Here is a 22448-nt window from a genome sequence, read left to right as displayed (position 1 = left end):
TTTTATTTCAGGAGATCGTTGGCTTCAGCTGGAATGTGCGTGACGGTAAGTATGGTTTAATTTAGAACAATAAAGAATTGTGTGTTTATTTCAATTAAAGGACTTTTTCTGGGTGTTGTGTTTTTTTTAAATACTTTACTAGAAATTCATGGTGGTCATGTCTAATATTGGCGTGACCCCATGAATTTTGGGCTTAGGGCCAGCTGATAATGCCAAGCTGGCCCTAACCCCTTTATTACCCAGTGAGCCACCGCATCAGGGCCCTGGATGAGTTGGGTACAGCGCCAGAAGATGGCGCTTCTATGAACGCGCCATTTTCCGGGGTGGCTGCGGACTGCAATTTGCAGCGGGGGGGGCCCAGAAAGCTTGGGCCTCCCTGCGCTGCGGATTCCAGCCCCCAGCTGCCTAGTTGTACCTGGCTGGACACAAAAACAGGGCGAAGCCCCACGTCAATTTTCTTTAAATTATTTCATGAATTTCCTGAAATAATTTTAAAAAATTGAAGTGGGGCTTCGCACTATATTTGTGTCCAGCCAGGTACAGCAGGCAGGAACGGGCTGCCCCCAACCACCAGCTGACTATTTGTACCTGGCCGGACACAACAATATAGGGAAGGCCTTTTTTTCTTAATTATTTCATGAATTTCATGAAATAATTAAAAAAAAAATACGTGGGGCTTCGCACTATATTTGTGTCCAGCCAGGTACAACTAGGCAGCTGGGGGCTGGAATCTGCAGCGCAGGGAGGCCCAAGCTTTCTGGGCCCCCCCCGCTGCAAATTGCAGTCCGCAGCCACCCCGGAAAATGGCGCGTTCATAGAAGCGCCATCTTCTGGCGCTGTACCCAACTCATCCAGGGCCCTGGTGCGGTGGCTCACTGGGTAATAAAGGGGTTAGGGCCAGCTTGGTATTATCAGCTGGCCCCAAGCCCAAAATTCATGGGGTCACGCCAGTATTAGACATGACCGCCATGAATTTCTAGTAAAGTATTTAAAAAAAACACAACACCCAGAATAAAGTCCTTTAATTGAAATAAAGACACAATTCTTTATTGTTCTAAATTAAACTATACTTACCATCACGCCCATTCCAGCTGAAGCCAACGATCTCCTGCAATAAAAGAAAAATAATAAACCAACCTCATCCTTACCTTTCCATGGTTCCCACGACAGCTTCAGCTCTGCTACATCGAGATGACAGGCTGGACCGCAGCAGAACGCTGCCATCCAGCCTGTCATGCCGCAGACACTGAGAAGAGCAGGCATGCTTGCGCTCCTCAGTGTCTCGCTGTGACGGCATCCAGATGAGCCGAAGTCATGTCCAATGATCTCAGCTCACCTCATGCACGTCACTGACAGCGTGGGAAAATTCTCACGCTGAAGTGCTGAGTGCAGGAGAATTCTCCCACGCTGTCAGTGACGTGCATGAGGTGAGCTCATGTCCAATGAACTCAGCTCACCTCATGCACCTCACTGACAGCGTGGGAAAATTCTCCTGCACTCAGCGCTTCAGCGTGAGAATTCTCCCACGCTGTAAGTGACGTGCATGAGGTGAGCCGAGTTCATTGGACATGACCTCGGCTCATCTGGATGCCGTCACAGCCAGACACTGAGGAGCGCAAGCATGCCTGCGCTTCTCAGTGTCTGCGGGATGACAGGCTGGATGGCGGCGTTCTGCTGCGGTCCAGCCTGTCATCTCGATGTAGCAGAGCTGAAGCTGTCGTGGGAACCATGGAAAGGTAAGGATGAGGTTGCTTTATTATTTTATTTTTATTACAGGAGATCGTTGGCTTCAGCTGGAATGGGCGTGATGGTAAGTATGGTTTAATTTAGAACAATAAAGAATTGTGTGCTTATTTCAATTAAAGGACTTTATTCTGGGTGTTTGTGTTTTCTTTTAACTTTGACTATGGGGTTAGTAATGGGGGTGTCTTATAGACGCCTCTCCATTACTAACCTGGGCTTGATGTCAGCTGGCATTATAAGCTGACATCAACCCCAGCTCTATTACCCCACTGCCACCCCTACAGGGCAGTGGGAAGAGCGAGGCTAAGTGCCAGAATTGGCGCATCCTATGAATGCGCCATTTCTGGGGCGGCTGACGGCTGGTGTTTCTAGCCTGGGAGGGGGCCAATATTCATGGCTCCCTTCCTGGGCTATTAATATCAGCCCCCAGCTGTCTGCCTAGCCTTTGCTAGCTATTAAATTAGGGGGGACCCCACGTCATTTTTTTGGGGGGTCCCCCATTTTAATAGCTAGTAAAGGCTATGTATTCAGCTGGGGGCTCATATTAGTAGCCTGGTAAGCTCCGTGGGTATTACCCCCTTCCCAGGCTTCAAACATCTGCCCCAGCTGTCTGCTTAACCTTCGCTAGAGCCTAAAATTAAGGGGAACCCCACGCCAATTTTTTTAATAATAAATCCTTTATTTTAATACTAAATGACAAGTACAGTAACCAACACTATCACTGTACTTCATATATATGTGACTGACATGTTTCTATCTATCTAATCTATGTGTGAAGCTCTATTCTGTCTGTTATAAATTGTCGGGTACAGATGCTGAAATGCCGGCCGGCTTTCTTAAAGAGACGGTGCATGAAAACACTATTATTTTTTTTAATAAATCCTTTACACTAAATGACAAGTACAGTAAGCAACACTGTCACTGTACTTCATATATATGTGACTGACATGTTTCTATCTATCTAATCTATGTGTGATTCTCTATTCCTTCTATTCTAAATTGTCGGGTACCGCTGCTGAAATGCCGGCCGGCTTTCTTAAAGAGACGGTGCATGAAAACACTATTATTTTTTTTTATAAATCCTTTACACTAAATGACAAGTACAGTAAGCAGCACTTTCACTGTACTTCGTATATATGTGGCTGACATGTTTCTATCTATCTAATCTATGTGTGATTCTCTATTCCTTCTATTCTAAATTGTTGGGTACAGATGCTGAATTGCCGGCCGGCTTTTTTAAAGAGACGGTGCATGAAAACACTATTATTTTTTTTTATAAATCCTTTACACTAAATGACAAGTACAGTAAGCAGCACTTTCACTGTACTTCATATATATGTGGCTGACATGTTTATATCTATCTAATCTATGTGTGAAGCTCTATTCTTTCGGTTCTAATTTGTCGGGTACCGGTGTATGCCGCTGCTGAATTGCCGGCTTTTCATGTTTCACTGTTGGCACTGTTCCCATCGATTTGGGCAATCACTGTAATGCCACAACCACCATGGCTGTGGCATTACAGTGAGTGGCAGACAATCCCTGCATGATTGGTGCTCTAAATAGCGCCAGACATGCAGGACACGCTTTTGGTGCACGAACAGTTATCGAACATAACCTCGAACAGCCGAATTTTTTGCAAATCGTTCGGGTTCGTCGAACAACTCGAACACCGCCCAAAACAGCTCGAATTTGAGATTGGCGAACAGTTCTAGTCGAACACCGCTCATCTCTAGTTAAGAGCGACTCCCTGCCTAGTACCCTACGCTGTGCTCCGACCACCATTTTTTATTGAAGAGTCACAGCCCCCCAGATGGGAAACACTGACTTTATAATGTATGTGCATGCAGCTGGTACTGGAGATGCTTTTCTCTACAAAGAAGAAAACTAATTTCATCCAAGTGTTACTTTTGGTTTTCCTTTTTGATCGAGACTTAATAAAACTTCACAAAATTTTCATACTCTTTTAGGTATCAACTGTCAAAATCCAAAGAAATCAAGCTCTGCGTAAATAATTCATGTGGTCGCTCCAAATTTATTTTTAATCCGTTCTCCTGGTTTACTCCATTGCAAGAAAAATTGCATAATCTAAGTAAAAAGCCGGAAAATCACTTCTCGTTATTGATTTAAGCATGGCCAAGACAGGACGCTGAAGGGAGTGGACATGAGACCCACTGAAACATTGATCCTGCCATTGCCCTTTTGCCATAGACAGATTACTTTTGTACTGGCCCCTAGCACAGCAGACAGATCATAAGCCGAGATATTTTACATAATCAATTTTGTATTAAGGATTTGGTATGCTGGCTGCATAAATCAACAACATCATCTATTACTCATACATCCTCTCACTCGGTATTTTCATGGTAGACCCAGTTCTCTCATTTCAAGATTTGGGCTGTTTCTGCGACTGGTCATGAAATCAGAAAATTAATTACACTGTTCCTAGAAATCTGATATTTTCTTCAAGTCTTGGGATTGTATCTTCTAGGGGAAATGATAAATGTAAAGACTTTTTTGTGATACGTTTAATTTGAAGATAAATCATGTTGAACTTTTTGTTTTTTAACCGAACGCTGTATGAAATAGTTTAAGGGAAATTCTTTAGATGTAACAAAACTATTTTGCAGTAGTATTGTGTGCAGATTCCATGCATGTAGTCTTCGGAGTACTGGTGAACACACGTAAATGCCTGTTTATAAGAATTTATTTTATTTTACTAGTCTCTGATGTATGATTATGTTAGTAATATAAACTCATACTATTAGGCTATATTCACACTCAGCGTTTTTGCATTGGATTTTATGTTCTGCAGCCAAAACCTGCTCTCTTGGCAATCAAATATTAAAGACTGACCGCCACTTCCAAACAGGGACCAGGTGTGAACAGGTTCATACTAAGAGTAGCCACCTCCATATATAACTAACAAATAAAGCTGCACTTTGTATTTTTTACGCTAAAGCATGCAAACATGAAATTATATGAAATTTGAATTGCATTACTGTTCTAGAAAATAGGAAAAAACGAAGATTCTTAGTGCATAAATTGGTCAATTCATGTCTGCCCAGCGGCCAGTGACAAGGCGACCTTCTTTGCTGGGAGCCTAACCTAATGTGATTCCTCTCCTGGGCTGATAGCCTATTTTTATATGGGTAGGTAAGATCCTGCTGTGATTGTCAATCAAAGCGCTGTCTTTAAAATGCAGGTTTTGCTGTTTTTGTTTTTTTTTTGGTAAGTTTTTCCAGATTTTTTTTTGCATGCTTTACATATGTGATTGTCTACAGTACATGCCTAATAAAGTTATTTTTATTCACCAAAAACGCAGTAAACAGATTTTGCAGCTCTTTTGCACTTTCATTGCTTTCTATGGTTAAAAAATGCTACAAAAATGCCGAAAAAATTTACATTCAGCAAATTTAAAAAATGCTGCAGTTCTCAAATTTAGTTAAGAAAAAAAAACTGGTTCATGACATTTCTGAAATCTCATAGCTTTTGCTGTTAGGCTGTGTGCCCACGAAGCATTTTCCAAGCGTTTATGCTGCGGAATTTCCGCAGCGGAAACGCTTGGTAATCCGCCCCCCCCATGGTCCCCAATGACAAGCCGCAATGTCAATGCCCATGCTGCGCTCAAAAATCCGCAGCATGTCCATTAATTTTGCCGACACGCAGCATAATCGCCACCATTGACTTGCATTGGACCGCGTGACATCCGCATCACTACATGTGGATAAGCGGATATCACAATGTTCAATGTGCGGATGGTACCCAGGCCTGGAGGAGAGAAGACTTTCCTCCAGACCTGGGTACCATAGAAACTGTAAAAAAAAGAATTTAAAATAAAAAATAAAGATTATACTCACCTTCTGATGTCCTCCCGGTGTTTTGTCCGGTCCGTCCGGTCTCTTGCATTGCTCGCGCTGTTGTGAAGGACCTGCCATGACGTCATTGAGTCATGTGACCTGACACATGACTGAATGACGTCACCGCAGGTCCTTCACACAGCGTGAGCAATGCAAGAGACCGGACGCAGCGGAGGTAACACTGGGAGGACATCAGAAGGTAAGTATAATCTTTTTTTTTTTTTTTTAACCATTCTTATTCTTTTTTTTTAACTAACTTGGTCACACTATATAAATCCATGCCGTTTGCATGGATTTATATAGTGTGACCAAGTTGTCAAGCACTTTTCCAAGTGATGCTAAAATCACTTGGAAAAGCGCTTGATAACCCGCATGCAAAAACACTTGACAAACGCTTCTACCTGGCGGGAAAAACACATGTAAAAACCGCATGCATTTTTCTTGCCAGGGAGAAGCGTAAAAAATATGCAGCATTTCTGCATCGTGGGCACATAGCCTTACCGTAAAAAGCAGCCTCTTATTTGGATAAAAAAAAGTTGCGAAAAACGCTGTGTGTGAACGTTGCCTTATATAATATATTACTGAGCATACCAAAATTTGATCTGTCAACAGCGATTTGTTGATGATTTGTGATTTTTCAATATTGCTCAAAAAATAAACACCTTTGTTGGGTGGATGTATTGCAACGTAGGAAAATCTGTGATTAAAAATTGACATGATGCCAATTTCAAATCTCTAGATCAGATCAATTTCTGCTGTTGATTTTTATCAGCGGCTCAGATTTCCTCAAAATTATGCTGCTATTATATGCTGCTAATTTTCCACATGCCAATCCTTTGCAGAAAATCCACTTCGGATCAGTCCTGCATGGAATTATCCCAGAACAGAAAAAATGTAATGAAGATGTTGCAGATTTTACATTCGATGGTTATAGAAATAACACTTGGCGAAAAAATGGTGTGGAGGATTGCACACAGTAGGATGCCCCCATACACAGTATAGTGACCCCACAGCTCCCCACCCTACACAGTATGATGCCCCACAGCTCCCTAGACATAGTATCATATCCCTACTGCCCCCTACACAGTATGATGTCCCCACATTACATTCCCCCCACACAGTATGATATCCCCACAGCCCTCAACACAGATTATGTCACAACAGCCCACTATACACAGTATTATGTCCACACAGTCTCCCCTACACAGTATGATGTCCCCACAGCCCCCAACACACACTATGATGTCCCCACAGCCCCCAACACACACTATGATGTCCCCACAGCCCCCAACACACACTATGATGTCCCCACAGCCCCCAACACACACTATGATGTCCCCACAGCCTCCAACACACACTATGATGTCCCCACAGCCTCCAACACACACTATGATGTCCCCACAGCCCCCAACACACACTATGATGTCCCCACAGCCTCCAACACACACTATGATGTCCCCACAGCCTCCAACACACACTATGATGTCCCCACAGCCTCCAACACACACTATGATGTCCCCACAGCCTCCAACACACACTATGATGTCCCCACAGCCTCCAACACACACTATGATGTCCCCACAGCCTCCAACACACACTATGATGTCCCCACAGCCTCCAACACACACTATGATGTCCCCACAGCCCCCAACACACTGTATGATTTCCCAACAGCCCCCAACACACTGTATGATTTCCCAACATTTCCCCCCACAATATGATGTCCCCACAGCCCCCCACACACAGTGTGAAGCCCTGCCAGCCTCCAATATCCTGCATGAAGTTCTTGCAGCCCCCCCCCCCCACACTACTACTGACAAAAAAAAAAAAACTACTCCATTTCATATGATATAACCGCTGCCACTAATCCAGTCTGCACAATAAAGTAGAAAAGAGAACTGCAGAAACCAGGAAGATGGCATTCCAGAAAACTGGAATATTTGGAAAAAAATGTTTAAAAAGATAAAAAAATAAAGATTTGTTTAAAAATAAAAAAAGATTTATAAGAGCCTGATTTTAAAAAAACATTTTTTTTTTGTCAATTTATTGTAAATAATAAATTCAGCTTGGCTATATTTATAAGCGTGATGTTAACATTATTAAATTTACTCCTTCATAATCTGACTGGAGATGGCAGAAATGTCTTTGCCACCAAAACAATCCTATAGATTAATTTTTAGTCACAAAAATAGTTGCATTAAGTCTAAATACTTAAAGGGTATGTGCATGAAATGTCTTTTCCAGGTGGGTGAACTTGCTGAGTTTTTCGAGAGGAAGATGCTTCAGGAAACGCGTCCTTTGTTTTTGTTTTGTTTTGACTGTTTCCTGATTGCTTTTTTTTACTACTTTGACTACTGGCATTTATTTTTTAATTGTTTTTACTTTAGCTTTTGGGGTGTCTTTTTTTTTTTTTGATTGGCATTTTATTGATATTTTTTTAACTCCATTAAAATAGATGAAACCGTAAGCAATTTTTGTAGCAAAAACGCAGTCTAAACGCTCAAAAAGATACCGAGCCTTTCCATTTACTTCTATTTTAAAGTATAGAGCATCGTCGGAGTACAACCACCTAAAGAATGGTCAGATCACTTCTTTATAACCACTTGGCTTGCTTGGAAACCTGAAGAGGTTAAAAGACTGAAGATGCGATTAGCAAGTCATTTTTACATAGAAATTCATATCCATGAGCATTTTCTGACTACTTTTTCAGACAGTTTACCGAGTGGACCTGCCTGAAAAAAATGATGTGTGCATATCCTTAGGCTAGGTTCAGACGGAGTTTTTTTAAGGAGAATTTTGAAGCAGATTCACTTCTAAACCCTCCTTTGAAAACCACTTCAGATACGTTTCCTATTCAATCCACTTTGCTGCTCATACAAGTTTTTGAGCTTTTTCTTACCAACAAGTTTTGGAAAACCTCACACTGGCAATTAAAAAAAAAAAAAAAAAAAAAGCATCGGTGTGTCTCTTTTTGTGGCGGATTCCTCATTCCAAACACTTTCAAGTGAGAAAAAGTTACGAAAGTCTCTTCAAAACTGCATAAGGAAACGCTTTAGGAAAAAAATGCCTCCAAGAAAAACTAAAAGTGTATTTTTTCACCTCCAAAAAAACTTTAGTTTAACTGTTCAGGGCAACTCCAGGACAGTGGTAGTTTTCGCCCTCAGGAATTTTTCAAAGATACACTATAGGAATTTCCAAAATAACAAGATGTTCACTGTTTAATTAAAACTTTTTTTTCTTTTTTACTTTTTTGAAATTCCCGAGTTTCTCTGTGTAATGTGTTACTGTACATACTTTAGAAGATTAATACTTCAGTAACATTGCCTAGTTATATGTTCTTCATTAATAAGTGTAATGTTTGCTTGTATTAATTGATCTTGCAGACCCCATTTGTAACATTGTTTATATGTCTTCATTTATGAACGAGTCTATAATGTGCTGCATTCGGATTGAAGTTAAATCATCATTTGCATCTACTTATTTCTCTAATTGATTACTCAGAGTCCATTAATATTGAGTCTGTCTTCTCGGGGACAATTAGTCGTTTACGTATTGATTATTTGTGTAATATCCATTATTATCGAGGTGACATTTTGTTTGCATAATTTTTTTTCTGTTCACTAGTTAATGATCTGATCTAATGATATTAATATAAAATTCTGTTTATTTCTGCTCTAATTATATGAGAAAAAAATTGTTTCATCAGTGTCTTCTCCTTTAAATAACTGTTTGGTGATTTTTGTAATTTAAGTATTTTGATATTTGTCAGTTTTTATGTTACCTGAAATATTGTGTTGTTTTTTTAGCATTTAATACTTTAAGGCTACGTTCCCACAATGAGCTTTTGGTGAGTTTTTGACGCTGGGTATTTTCGCGGCATCAAAAACGCAGCATCTTGTGGTTCCAGCAAAGTGGATGGGATGTATAGAAATCTCTTCTTTTTTTTTCTCAGCTTAAACTGACCTGTGATGCCGGTTTCGAATCCGCAATGTATCAAATTCTCTTGCGGGAACGCCGAGCTTCATGTGCAGATTTTTCCTCATAGACTTGTATTAAATGTGGAAAATCTGCAGGTAAAAAAATGCAGCGGAAACGCATCAAAAAATGCATGTAATCTGCACATGACTGGATCAATAAAGTTTTGTTAACTCCAAATACCAGGAAGCATAAAAAACAAAGCCACTTTGTTTAAAAGATGACGTAGCAAAAAGAGACAAAAAAACCCCTGCAACATCAAAAATGCGATAAAAATGCACTCAAAAATGCAATGAAAAATTGCAAGTATTCTAATTTACATAATAGGAGCAGAAAATCTGCAACATCAAAAAGTTTCCGAAAGTTCTTCATGGTAGCGTAGTTTTGAAAAGTCACAAAACTTTTCCGCAACTACAAGTTGTGCTAAAAAAAAAAAAGCGACATCTCAGGCAGTTTTACTCTAGAAAACTGTCAAAAACTGCTTGATGTATCCGGGCCCAAGTGTTGGTTCTCCTTTAAATAAAAAGTTAGTTTTATGTTTAGTGGTTATATTTATTTATTGTAACTTTAGGGACTTTATGTTGTGTCTGCATTATATTGTTATGTGTGTTTGTATTATATTATAGCATTGCGGAGGTTTTATGTGGCTTTTTTATATCCCGTTTCTTTTCTATTTTCTTACTTTGCATTGGTTCTCCTGTAAATAAATGGTTCATTATATGTTTTGTGTTACTGAACTATAATATTTTTGGGACCTTTTTATGTAGCTATTTATATTATATGATATTATTATATGTGTGTGTATTATTGGAACCTTATGTTGCTTTTTATCTTGCGTGCTTTTTTAATATTTTAAGTGTTCTCTTATAATATAAAATATAAAAGCTTAGCGTTTTAGATTACTGAATTATAGTAGTATTGGTGAGTTTTTATAGATTTTTTATGTTTTTTTTCTCCAATTTTTTTTACATTTTTTAATGTTTTATATTAATTATGGGTTTTTGTGCAGCAGGTTCATAGGCTGATATGAAAGAGACAATGTATCTTTAAATAATTCGGGTAAGATCTAGCCAGCCATCACGTAGATTTGCTGTGACAGGGACAGATGTGACAGATCGGTTGTGACACACTTCCATACCACAAGTCAGTGGCTTGAGGTGACTCATGTCCTTCCTTTGATTCCGTCCTCTGCTGCAGGACAGCACAACGATGCTCGAATGAACCTTGCCATCGCTCTCACTGCTGCCAGGTATGGTGCTGCCACAGCCAATTACACTGAAGTGGTGGGCTTGCTGAAGAAGACAGATCCGGAGACCGGCACTGAACACGTCTGCGGCGCACGTTGCAAAGACGTTCTAACAGGTATCTGACTTGTAGCCTTCTGTACGTACATGTGTGTGTATTGTATATTGCCTTAGATAGAATCATTGTTATACCCAAAATCACATACCCTTATGTCCAGAGAGGGTAGTACTACAACCACCAGCAGAAGCGGGCAACCGCTGTATGGTCAGGTCACAATTAGTGTTGGGCGAGTAGATTTCATTAACCCTTTCAGCGAGCATCCGAGCGTGCTCGCCAAGTATTTTGGCGTGTTCTGCATTTCTTTTACTGTCGCCACGACTGTTAGACAGCTGTGACACATGCAGAGATTGACTGTCAAACAGTCAATCTCTGCATGTGTCACAGCTGTCGAACAGCCGTGGCGACAGTAAAAGAAATGCCAAGCATCCCAAAATACTAATGACACCTACTCGCTCAACACTAATCACAATCACTCAGACATAGAAATATAATAGTGAAGAATAAAGAACCCCCAGAAGTTATAAAGAACCATAGGATGTTTAGTTTATGGCTTTTTATCCCTTTGGTTTCGCAGGACAAGAATTTGATGTCCGAGCCAAATGTGTCATCAACGCCACTGGGCCATTCACAGACTCTCTGCGAAAAATGGACAATCAGCAAACCAACAAAATCTGCCAACCGAGCGCCGGTGTGCATATTGTGATACCCGGGTATTACAGGTACTGTCTATAGATCATTATTTGTGGCTCAGGGCAAGTGTTCTGCTTCATTAGAGGCGGCAATGTTATGTGGTTATTGTACCATAGAAACGACTGCTGACTTATGTATTATTAGTGAAGATCTGTATCCAATAGGGATTAAAGGGAATCTGTCCACATGTAATCTGAGAGCAGCATCATGTAGGGGCAGAGACCCTGATTCCAGTGATGTATCACTTGCTAGACTGCTTGGTGTAGTTGTGATACAGTCCCTGTTTTATGTGTTGTAAATGTAGCTGTGGTCAGAATGCTGAGCTCTGTATAACCCCTCCCACGCCACTGACTGGCAGCTTCCTGTGTACACTGTCAGCAAGCGTCCAATCAGTGGTGGGGGTGGAGTTACACAGATTAGATGGACTGCTGTGCACGTGAGACCTAGTCTGGCAGTGATAATCTCCTGCTGATAAAACACTTATTGTATTGAAACTACAGCTCACAGCCTAGTAAGTGACACATCACCATAATCGGGCTCTCTTGCTCTATATTATGCTGCATTGAGATTAAATAACAATAACCTGCTGACAGATTCCCTTTAACCGCTTCTTGACCACGTTTTTTTTTATCTTTGCACTAGATTTTTTTTCTCTTCTTTTTCTAAGATTTAATTTTTTCAGCAACATTACGATATGATGGCTTTTATTGTTTTGCATGATGAGTTGCAGTTTTGAATGACACCGTTCATTTCATCATATAATACCCTGAAAAACAGGAACAAAAAATTCCAAGTGGGGTAAAATAGTTAAAAGAATGCAATTCCGCCAATGTTTGATGGCTTATATACTTTGTGTGTGTAAAAAAAACAAACAAAAAAAACACTTCTAGACACGATTCTTCAGGTGAATATAAACTTAGAGTATGTGCACGTGACAAAGCAGAAACCGTTCAAAAGGATGGTCATATGCATTTACATGTAAAAGTTACTTGCTGGGCCCAGGTTCAGGCTTTTGAGCATTTTTTAACTGCCTTCGTTTTCTGAAAATGCCAACCGGTTAAAAGAAGTCATCTGACTATTCTTCTGGCATTTTCCGCTCAGAAGACACCCTGTACTTTAGAATACAAGTCAATGGGAAAGCTCAAAAGATGCCAGAATTAAGTTTGAAGCCTTGTGCCATTGGTTCTGCTTAAAAAAAAAAAAAAAGAAAAACGAATGGTTTCTTCTTTATTCAATGGAATGAACAAAAACGACCAAAAAATAACAGTGAAAACGATGTCACAAAAAATATGGAAAGAGCTTTCAAAAAACAAAAACGCTGTAAAAACAAGCCAAAACTGTCGGAAAAATGCTTAGGAAACGACCCCAAAAATACTCTGGGGAGAAAAAAGACACAACTACACAACGCAAAAGTTTCCTGTAGTGTCTTCTGCTTTAACAGTTCGTCGCGTTCGCCTGACTTTAAAAGATGTTGTGTGCACATAGCCTCATGTTGTTTTTATTTATTTTAGTGATTAAAAATATTTTAAAACCTTCTTAAAAAAAACAAAATTACAACAAAATGGTGTCTGTCCCGCCATTTCTTGTACTCCTTTTATTATTTTTCATTGATGGAGTCTCACTTTTTTGCACTGTGAGCTGTATTTTTTTTATTGCTAAAAATTTGGGATGCATACATGTTGATCACTTTTCATTCCACTTTTTAAAATGTGTAATTAACAAAATTTTTTTTTTTTTTTTAAATTAACTTATATATTAACTTAAAATATGCTTAATTATTTATTTATTATTGGACTGGAAAAAGGAGCCTCATTCAAACTTTTATATATTTTTGTCATGACCAGGTGCCGGCTGTATAACGCAACCAGCTCTCTCTGTGCATGGAGCGGGCTCGGCTCCTGAGCCCGCTCCATACACTCGTACCCAATATAAGACATACTGTACTTGTTTTTCATGTTGGAAAAAGCTTAAAAAGATTTTCCAAGGTTTTTTTTTTTTTTTTTTAAATGGGTTAAGGACAGAAAATTTCTGAAAAAAAATCTAACCGATAATTCTGTGCGGTCTGTATAATTCCTCACAGCTCCAGCGTCATCGCTGGTGGTTACAGCCGGTCTCTGTTTTCACCCTTGCAATAATTAAGTCAATTATATCCATGTGACTGCTGCAGCTAATCCCTGGTGTCACAGTGTTAAACTTTACTTCCCAGCATCGTACTCCGATCAATTTATTTGGTAGAATTTTCTGATCCTTCCAGAAATAAAAAATCTTCGGAAAACAAAGTTACGTCTGACCTGGTAAAGTTTTTAATGAATAGATTTCCTAACAGGACATTCACCCTGCTAGCCAGTCTGGAGCGTGCTGCCTGCAGTGGGTGCATAGGTGCTACTGTTCATTCAGAGTGTTGAGTATTGACATTTTCTGGTTCAAAGTCAATGGGGATTAAAAAATAATAAAAAATGCATATGCTGATGGACCATGACTGATCTTTCCGACAGATACTGACACTTCATGACATACTATGCCATACTGGATCTGTGATATCCATCGTGAACATATACATATTGCCTCTTCAGAGAGGAAGAGGACTTGAACTCTAGCGCCACCTATTGGAAGTAGAAATCCTAAAAGTCAATATCGACCCTATAACGAGCCTTGCCACATGACTTAGATAAAAGCCAAACCAGAAGCTCAATTTGCAGATACTTGTTTCGGGATGTTGACCCTCCTCAGTGCAAAGCAAAAGAACTGATTTGGCTGTATGAACCTAGTAATCAGACAAAAGAGTTTTTAAATTCTTTTGATCATTGGTATCTGGTATTCAATGTGTCTTTTTTTACTTTTTCCACATGACAATTCTCTCTTAACTGATATTGGTTCATATCTCTTGTAGCCCTGATAATATGGGACTGCTGGATCCCGCCACCAGTGATGGTAGAGTTATTTTCTTCCTGCCATGGGAGAAGATGACCATTGCTGGAACCACTGACACTCCAACAGAGATCACCCACCACCCAATTCCCACAGAAGAAGACATTAATTTCATATTGACTGAAGTCCGTAACTACCTTAGCAGTGATGTGGAAGGTAAGCCATACTGCAGTCCTTTACCAGTCCTGCCTTTATTACTGCATCTTGGGTTTTCTTTTTTAGTTTCTTTAGACTCCTTATCTAGGAGTAATATTTCTCCTTGCGATAAGTGACATGTTAAGCACGTTAGGTGAGGAGACTTTTAAAGCTGCAATGGTCCTCTGGGAAATATGCAAATTGTCTCTTCAGAGAGGAAGAGGACCAGAACTCTAGTGCCACCTACAGGAAGTAGCAATCCTAAAAGTCAATAGTGACCCTTTAACGAGCCTTGTCACATGACTTAGGATAAAAGCCAGAACCAGAAACTCAATTTGCAGACACTGTGTTTCGGGGTACTGCCCCTCGTCAGTGCAAAGTATGAGTACTGGTTTGGCTGGATGAGAGGCGTCAGACCGGTATCTACGGGTAATATTTTTTTTTTTAGACTCCTTTTCATTCTTGAGAGTGAGAACATTGTTCTTCAAACATATTGCCTAATACTCTGACATTTAGATAAAATATTGAGGATGGAGGGAACTCGCAGTCCTAGAAAATTATTTTGTATTTATTTTTTATTTTATTATTTTTTTATTATTATCCTAATTAGTTTTGGATATAATTGTAACTTCACCATAGCTGGAGGTAATACAACCGAGCAAATGCATATAGGAGAAAAAAAATTATGCTTTGGTTTTCTTCCCTGCCCATTCTGTATGCATGTAGTTTTCCTAAAATCCATCTTCGTATTGACTATTAGAATGATGAGATATAAATATGGAAACTATATCAAGAATTCCCTCCATTTCTTACCTCTACTGTTATAAGCTAAGTTTTACATGTGGATAAGTAAAGCTTTGCCCTATATTTTTTTTTTGGGGGGGGGGGGAAGTAGAATTTTCTTTTCCTTCCATCAGATTGTAGGACGCCCCTTACTCCCTGCAGACTCTGTAGATGTCCAGGAAACTACTTCAGACCCACACAATATCTAGAATTATACAGTAGACAATGAGGAGGGGGATGCGGCTGCAGTTATACAGTAGGAAGTAGAAGTTCGGAGACATCAGTTTGTCCTGTGCTCAGCCAAGCATCCGACAGCAGGGGAAGTGAAAATATACAGTATATTTTAATAGGGTTGGAAATAAACCTAATTAAAACCATGTCTACATCTACAGCTGTATAAGGAGAAATTGTTTAATTTTCTTTTTCTTTATAGTAATAAATATACTTTAAGGGAATCTGTCAGCAGGACTTTGTTATGTAATCTGAGAGCAGCATAATGTAGGAGCAGAGACCTTGATTGCAGCGATTTATCACTTACTAGGCTGTGTTTTGCTGTTTCAATACAATAAGCATTTTATCAGCAGGAGATTATCACTACAAGACAACTAGGCACATGCAGGGTAGTCCAACCCCAGCACTGATTAGCAGCTCTCTGTCAGTATACGGTGTACACAGAAAGCTGTGGTGTGGGCGGTGTTATACACACTCTAAACTGAGATCTGCAGCAGAGAAAACTGTGACTGGATCATAACTGCTGCACCCAGTAAAGTAAGTGATACATCGCTGGAATCAGGGTCTCTGACCCTACCTCACGGTTCTGTCAGATTACATAGCAAAAACCTGTTGACAGATTCCCTTTAAAAGTATCGATAAAAAATAGGAGATGGCAAAAAAAGATCTCATCACTTCCTCCTTGATCCTACTTTGTGTCATATATGGATTAAAACTGAGAAATTTAGAAATAAATCCACTCTGTGTTCTAGAAGTTCAACCTTGCCAGGGGGAACCCTCCAATATGTCCTCCGACTCCCCGTCCTATCTGACAACTGGCTGCAGCAGGAGCCTCCCCCCTCTGCTCTTGCCTGCAGTAGGAGGAGAAGGTTGTTAGCCCCACCCCTTTAATTAAACACCGCCCTCTTCTTCATTACACAGCTGGAAATGGAGATTAACCCCTGTGTTCCCTGCAGGTTTTCTGCAAGACTGACCTCTTCAGGATCATGTAGAAAATGCTACAGACCTAACAGACTTTAGAGGCGAGATTATTATCTACCGTTTACATTTATCATTTATTCCTAGTTTTAGTCTTCCTTTAAGACGCTGTTACAGATTGATACTTTTGCACGGCATTTTACATATTTTTATTACTTCCCTACATAGTTGTTAAGTTTCGGAAAGCTGCATGAAATGTGCAGGCTGCGCTGAGAAGGGCGCTGCTAATTTATGTGATTAGCATAATGAGTTTACTTTTCTGCAAAAATGTGCTCGGTATATTATTCACACTTAGCAAATGCAAACACAGGCAAAAAAAAAGTATCGCGCATCTTCTCTGGTGAAGTGGTGAATAAGAAGCGAGCAATTATTCAATGTGTTCTTTATGACAGCAATTTGTCATTTAATCTGTATCCTTTAAGGTGACAGCAATCTTTCATTACATTCTATTTTTGGCCAAAGTACCTTTCTCCTGTTGTGCACTGCGCACCCCTGCGGTGGAAGCCGTCATATAGTCGATTACACCAACTATATCCATCCACAGCCATGGGTTTGAGTTTGGTGCACTTGGTTGACCACGTTGCTGAGTTCCAAGGCGCGGAGCTGTTTTCTTATGAGCATTGCAGTCTTTCATTTGTGTTGGATGTGGGCGGAAGAAAAACTATTTTTTTTTTTTTTTTATATTGTTCTTCAACTCCTTTCCTTAAGGACAAAGGGTATCTTGGGCCTTGAGGACACAGTGATGTATTTTTAAATCACTCATTGCAGTGGTTGCTGGTGGAGTGACAGAAGGAGCTTTCTCCCTCTGTACAACCGCTTGATTAAGGATGTTTCTCATCTGAAACGCGTAGATCTACATTGTTTTTCATGGATTTTTGTTCATGATATTTGATGTTTGAATTTTATCCCTTGGATTTTCTATTAAATTTTTCTGCATACCGTAGAGCTGGAATTTTACCTTGTTTGCTATCTACTATGTCTGAACAGACGTCTGTTTCATTTCTCCGGAAGGTTGGCGTTCCTGTTGAGGGTGAGCTGGGTTCTTTCTATATATTACAACCGCCTAGAGGCCATGGTCGCTAATGATCAAGAGGTTAAACGGCTGGGATCAAAATTATCTTAAAGGGTTACCCTCATCGAGTACACTTAGGGCACATACACAATATATGCCATAAACATATAGTAGATGCAGATCCCACCAACGGGATTGATATCTATCATAAAGGGCTTATCTCCTCTTAAAGGGGTTGTCCACTACTTGGACAGCTCCTTTTCATACCGATAAAATAAAAAAGCTTATACTCACCTCCTGTGCTGGAGCTGTTCCAACGGTGTCGGCACTCACTCTCCCCGGGGCTCCCGTGTGGTTGTTGTGACACATGACGTCGACGCCCAATCAGAGCTGGCGTCACTGTCTCCACCTTCGTATGAATTGAACATGAAGAAGAAGTGAGAAAGCAGCCGCAGCCCGGCCTTCCTCTTCATGTTCAATTCGACAGGAAGCGGGGACAGTGATGCCAGCTCTGATTGGGCACCGGCGTCAAATGTCAGAACAACGCATGAGATCGAGTGCCGACACCGCTGGAATGGCGCCGGCACGGGTGGCGAGTATAACCTTTTTTTTTTATTGGGGCCAAGCAGGGGGGGTGTATGAGAAGGGGTTGTCCTAATAGTGGACGGCCCCTTTAAATTGGTAAAATTGCAAATTCCTTTTAAAAACTATCAACTTTGCAATTTACCTCTTATTAAAAACCTCTCCGTTGTTAAGGATGTAGGGATTTTTAATACTATAGTTTAGAGAGGGCATCTTTTCAAGGCAAGGAGTGCATGCTTGCAAGCTGTTCCTATGCAGCTTGTAAGTGCTGCTCTGAAACTGGTCGGATCACTAGTGGCTGTAGATTCAAAGCAGCCTCTGCTATAAGTATCTGCGACTGGACAGTTCGAACTACACTCAAATTTTAATTTCACTGATACATTGTAGCAAATCTCCAGGGTTGATACTTATTTGCAGGTAGGTGATAAGTTGCTGATTGCTGTGGATTTTACTGCTATAACTTCCACTGATCACTGGAAATGAGATCCTGAGTCCACCATTTGAATAGAGCAGCGGTCAAGGAGGCACCGTGCTGCTTTTCACACAGCATAAAAGCTGCACTTTTTAGGCTTTGTTGTTGTTATTGTTGTTTTGTTCTTTTTTTTTGTGCAGAAAAATCTGCTGCTTTGAACAGTTGGAGCAAAGTGGATGTGATTTCATGAAAACTTCTATACAGTGTGAGTTTAAAGACGTTGTTGAACGTTGTGGGTTTTTTATGTGTTTTTTTTCTCTGAAGGTTACTATGAGGAGCCTGAAAAAACTCATGTAAAAAAAACCTCAACCATGTTTTAATAGCAGAATCCTAATATTTCTGCACTAAAAAAATGCTGTCAAGTCTGCATGAAAAATATATTAAAAAAGAGGAAACCCAGCAAAAACGCAGTAATTAGGGCAGATGTGCCGTACTATTGGTGTGGACTCCTGCATAAAAAATGCAGAGTACAATATGCAGCATTTTCACACATGGGACCATGGCCTTAAAGTTTGTAGGGCTGAGAGTGAGAGTGGGAGATTACAGGGGGTCTTGTGGGTAGGTGATAAATTTTAATCTTAGTATAACCCCTTTAAAGGGAATCTTTGCACAGGTTTTTACTATGTAATATGAGAGCAGCATAATATAGGACCAAAGACCCTGATTTCAGCGATGTGTCACTTTCTGGGCTGCTTGATGCAGATAGAATCCTTGTTTTGTCTGATGTAGATGTAGCAGAGCTAAGACTTCTGGGCTGTGTATAACCCCGCCCACATCCCTGATTGGCAGCTTCCTGTGTACAGTGTCAGCAAGCTACCAATCAGTGTTGTGGGCGAGGTTACACAGATTAGCTGGACTGCTGTGCACGTGAGACCTAGTCCAGCAGTGATAATTTCCTGCTGTTAAAACACTGATTGTATTGAAACTACAGCACACAGCCTAATAAATGCCACATCTCTGGAATCAGGCTCTCCTGCTCTATATTATGCTGCTGTCAGATTAAATAGAAAAAACCTGCTGACAAATTCACTTTTTAAGGAGTTGCCTGCTTTGGAAAGCTTCAAGCAAAACTGATACACTATGTGCTGGTCCTGAGGGGCGGAGCATGACACAAAGGCTCCGCCCCTGCAGACCTCCCACAATAAACATAACAAGGTCTATCAGTTTTGTCTGGATTGTTTGTTTCTTTATCTTTCTTACAAGCGATTTAGGATTATGGATACTATTTTTTTGTATGATAGTTGCCACCCACTGTGTTACACAGGACTTTACTATACTTCTGTTTTCCACATTCACTTGACACGTAGAAGAATGTTCTGTATTTATCACGGTGTGTATTTCTTGGTGCCTTTAAAAACGCAAGACGTTCTGGGGCATCGCGAGACAATCTTTCCTTACTGTGCTGATATGTGTATCATTTTAGATGATATCATCAAGACTTTCTGATGTTATTTTATGTCTGTGATATTTAGAAGTTTTGCGTTTTTTTTCCGCTTGCTGGAGTTATAATTTTATTTTTAGGTTTGCTAAATGTAGGTCAGTGGTACAGAGAAATCCTGGAAAGAGGAAACTGTTATAAAGGCAGTGATCTAAATGTGCGGCATCAAATGCAGATCTGGAGGTGGGTGGGTGCTGGGGATTTTTTTTTTCTTTCCTTATTTTACAAGGGCTTTCAAATTTTTTTTTTTAGAAATGCGGGCAAATGCAAATCACATCAATATGACTGAGGGAAGGATTGTTTTCCAGTGGAAAGCTGGTTCATGTTTAAAGAGTGGGGACGGAGGGGGGTGGGTCTCTAACAAAAATTGGCTGAATACAGGAAAGTTTATAAAAAAAATTAAAAAATTCAGCTTTTAAAACCCCCTCCAGCACTATACGCTGGTGGTCCTATCAGTTTCCCTTTAAAGTGTAACTTTTGTTCAGGAGAACTTGCAGGAGAATGTCTGTGTCTGCCCCTCTCTTCTCCCCTCTCCATAGAACTTTATGAGCACCAACTGTTATCTCCTATCTCAGTGATGGGAAATCTATATTTATCAAATGAAGATTTTACCCTTGAATTGAGATTATTCACTATGAAATAGAGGAGAAAGATGAATCATATTCTTCCCAAAGCTCTTGGATGGATGCAAATAAAATTTATTGTGAGACCCTGTTTCCACAATAGATGAACATATCGGTATATATATATTTTTTCTTTTATGCATGTGACCAAAAACAAATAACGTTTAGACTCTCCAGAGTCTTTTTCACTGTCTTGTGCTGCGACTAGGTAGAAAAAGCTCTGGAGAGTCGAAACGTTATTAGCTTTTTGTTGCCTGCATAAAAGAAAGAATATATAAACCGGTATGTTCATCTATTGTGGAAACCGTGTATCACAATCAAGAAGTTTTATTTGCGTCATCCAAGAGTGTGCGGAGAATATGATTTATCTACTGTTAAGGGTTCCACCCTTCTCTACCTGCATCTCTCCCCCTGCCTTATAGAGTGCACTCCGGATCATCATCTGTCACGAGGACAAAGAAGCAGACTTCTCTGATAAGATACATTACAAAGATTCTTAATTTCATCTGTAATATTGATTTATGTATTTTTTTTTTTTATATAAAAATCAATGGTTGCACTTTAATTCCTTGCAGCGATGACACACTTTTGACCACTGTGATCAATCGTTGACCTTGGTGGGAAAAAAGACAAACAATAGGGACCACCGGAGCAACATGGGATGGGCATAAGGGATCTAACCAGGGCATAGTTGGTAATAATACAAAAATTGGGAAAAGGAGCTAAAAAAGCTTAGACAAATGATGCTAATATGTAACCTTCATGCTAACCATGTAATAAATGATGCTCAATTTTGCCAGGGCAGGGCCTTTTCTTAAAGAGCTTCTCCTTGGTCTGACTCGTATAGAGCGGTCCCAAGCAGTGGATCGCCATGATGACATATTAGGGAATTTTGAGGGAGTCTACTAAGACCTGCTTCTTCTAGCCTGAGCAGTGACCATCATCAGACACTGCATTTATGTGGAATAAATTGCTTTTCCCAATTATATAACTGGTCACATTGGGTCTATAGCACTCAAAACCACCAGGACCACCCCCAAAAATTCAGTGATGATTTTTTTTTTTCATACTGATCCCTTGAGATGTTTTTTGGGAGATCCACCATTCAATTACCCCTTCTGGGTTGTATATATCTTGCTTTAAGCATATATATGATTATTAAATTAAAACAAGGGAAACTGTATAATCCATGCTGTAATGACGCCATTATCCCAGTAATGCAGCCTCCAGCAGCGTATAATTGCCCTACAGTCAGGGATGCTGTCATTTTGGATGCTATGGTCACCACCAACCTTCATCTAAAGGTGATGTAATTGATCCAAAACTTCTAAATGCCCCCCTTCCCCTTGTCACGTGCAATGACTAGTGATGCATTCTTTTCTATAGAAGGAGAGATGGCTCATCCTAGCGTGGCTACATTGTGCAGTTATCCTAGAGCATCACACCCCTGTCCTGTCCATTGATATCAGTGATGTCGTCTTATGTAGATGACATGCTTTTTCTTTTTTTTCCAAGCATCATAGAATCACTTTGTAACAATTCAAATTAGTTATGAATTTTCCAAAAATTTGGATTCTAGCAAATCCTAAATTTTCACAATTTATTTTGGACAAATGCATTAAAATACCAGCCAGTTGCCATTTTACTGAATTATTTTGAGAGTCAGTCCTAGACTCTCACGTAACTTCTCTGCCGT

At 40.0% G+C, this 22448-nt stretch overlaps 1 protein-coding gene across 3 annotated transcripts in view; it reads left to right on the top strand.

Annotated features, from left to right (window-relative positions):
- GPD2 (glycerol-3-phosphate dehydrogenase 2) overlaps window positions 1–22448 on the top strand; it is a 310532-nt gene that overhangs the window by 117445 nt on the left and 170639 nt on the right. For all 3 annotated transcript variants that reach the window (XM_073647152.1, XM_073647151.1, XM_073647153.1), the window contains exons 7-9: window positions 10773–10937; window positions 11455–11599; window positions 14461–14654. In XM_073647152.1, coding sequence (XP_073503253.1) covers window positions 10773–10937; window positions 11455–11599; window positions 14461–14654 — 504 coding nt within the window. The remainder of the gene's footprint in view (window positions 1–10772; window positions 10938–11454; window positions 11600–14460; window positions 14655–22448) is intronic.

The sequence above is a fragment of the Phyllobates terribilis genome, unplaced genomic scaffold (genome assembly GCF_046119375.1).
Source record: "Phyllobates terribilis strain yellow unplaced genomic scaffold, ASM4611937v1 Scaffold_9__5_contigs__length_417890890, whole genome shotgun sequence".
NCBI lineage: Eukaryota > Metazoa > Chordata > Amphibia > Anura > Dendrobatidae > Phyllobates > Phyllobates terribilis.
Note: the sequence above shows the minus strand (reverse complement) of the source record. Positions and strands in the feature narration are given on the sequence as shown.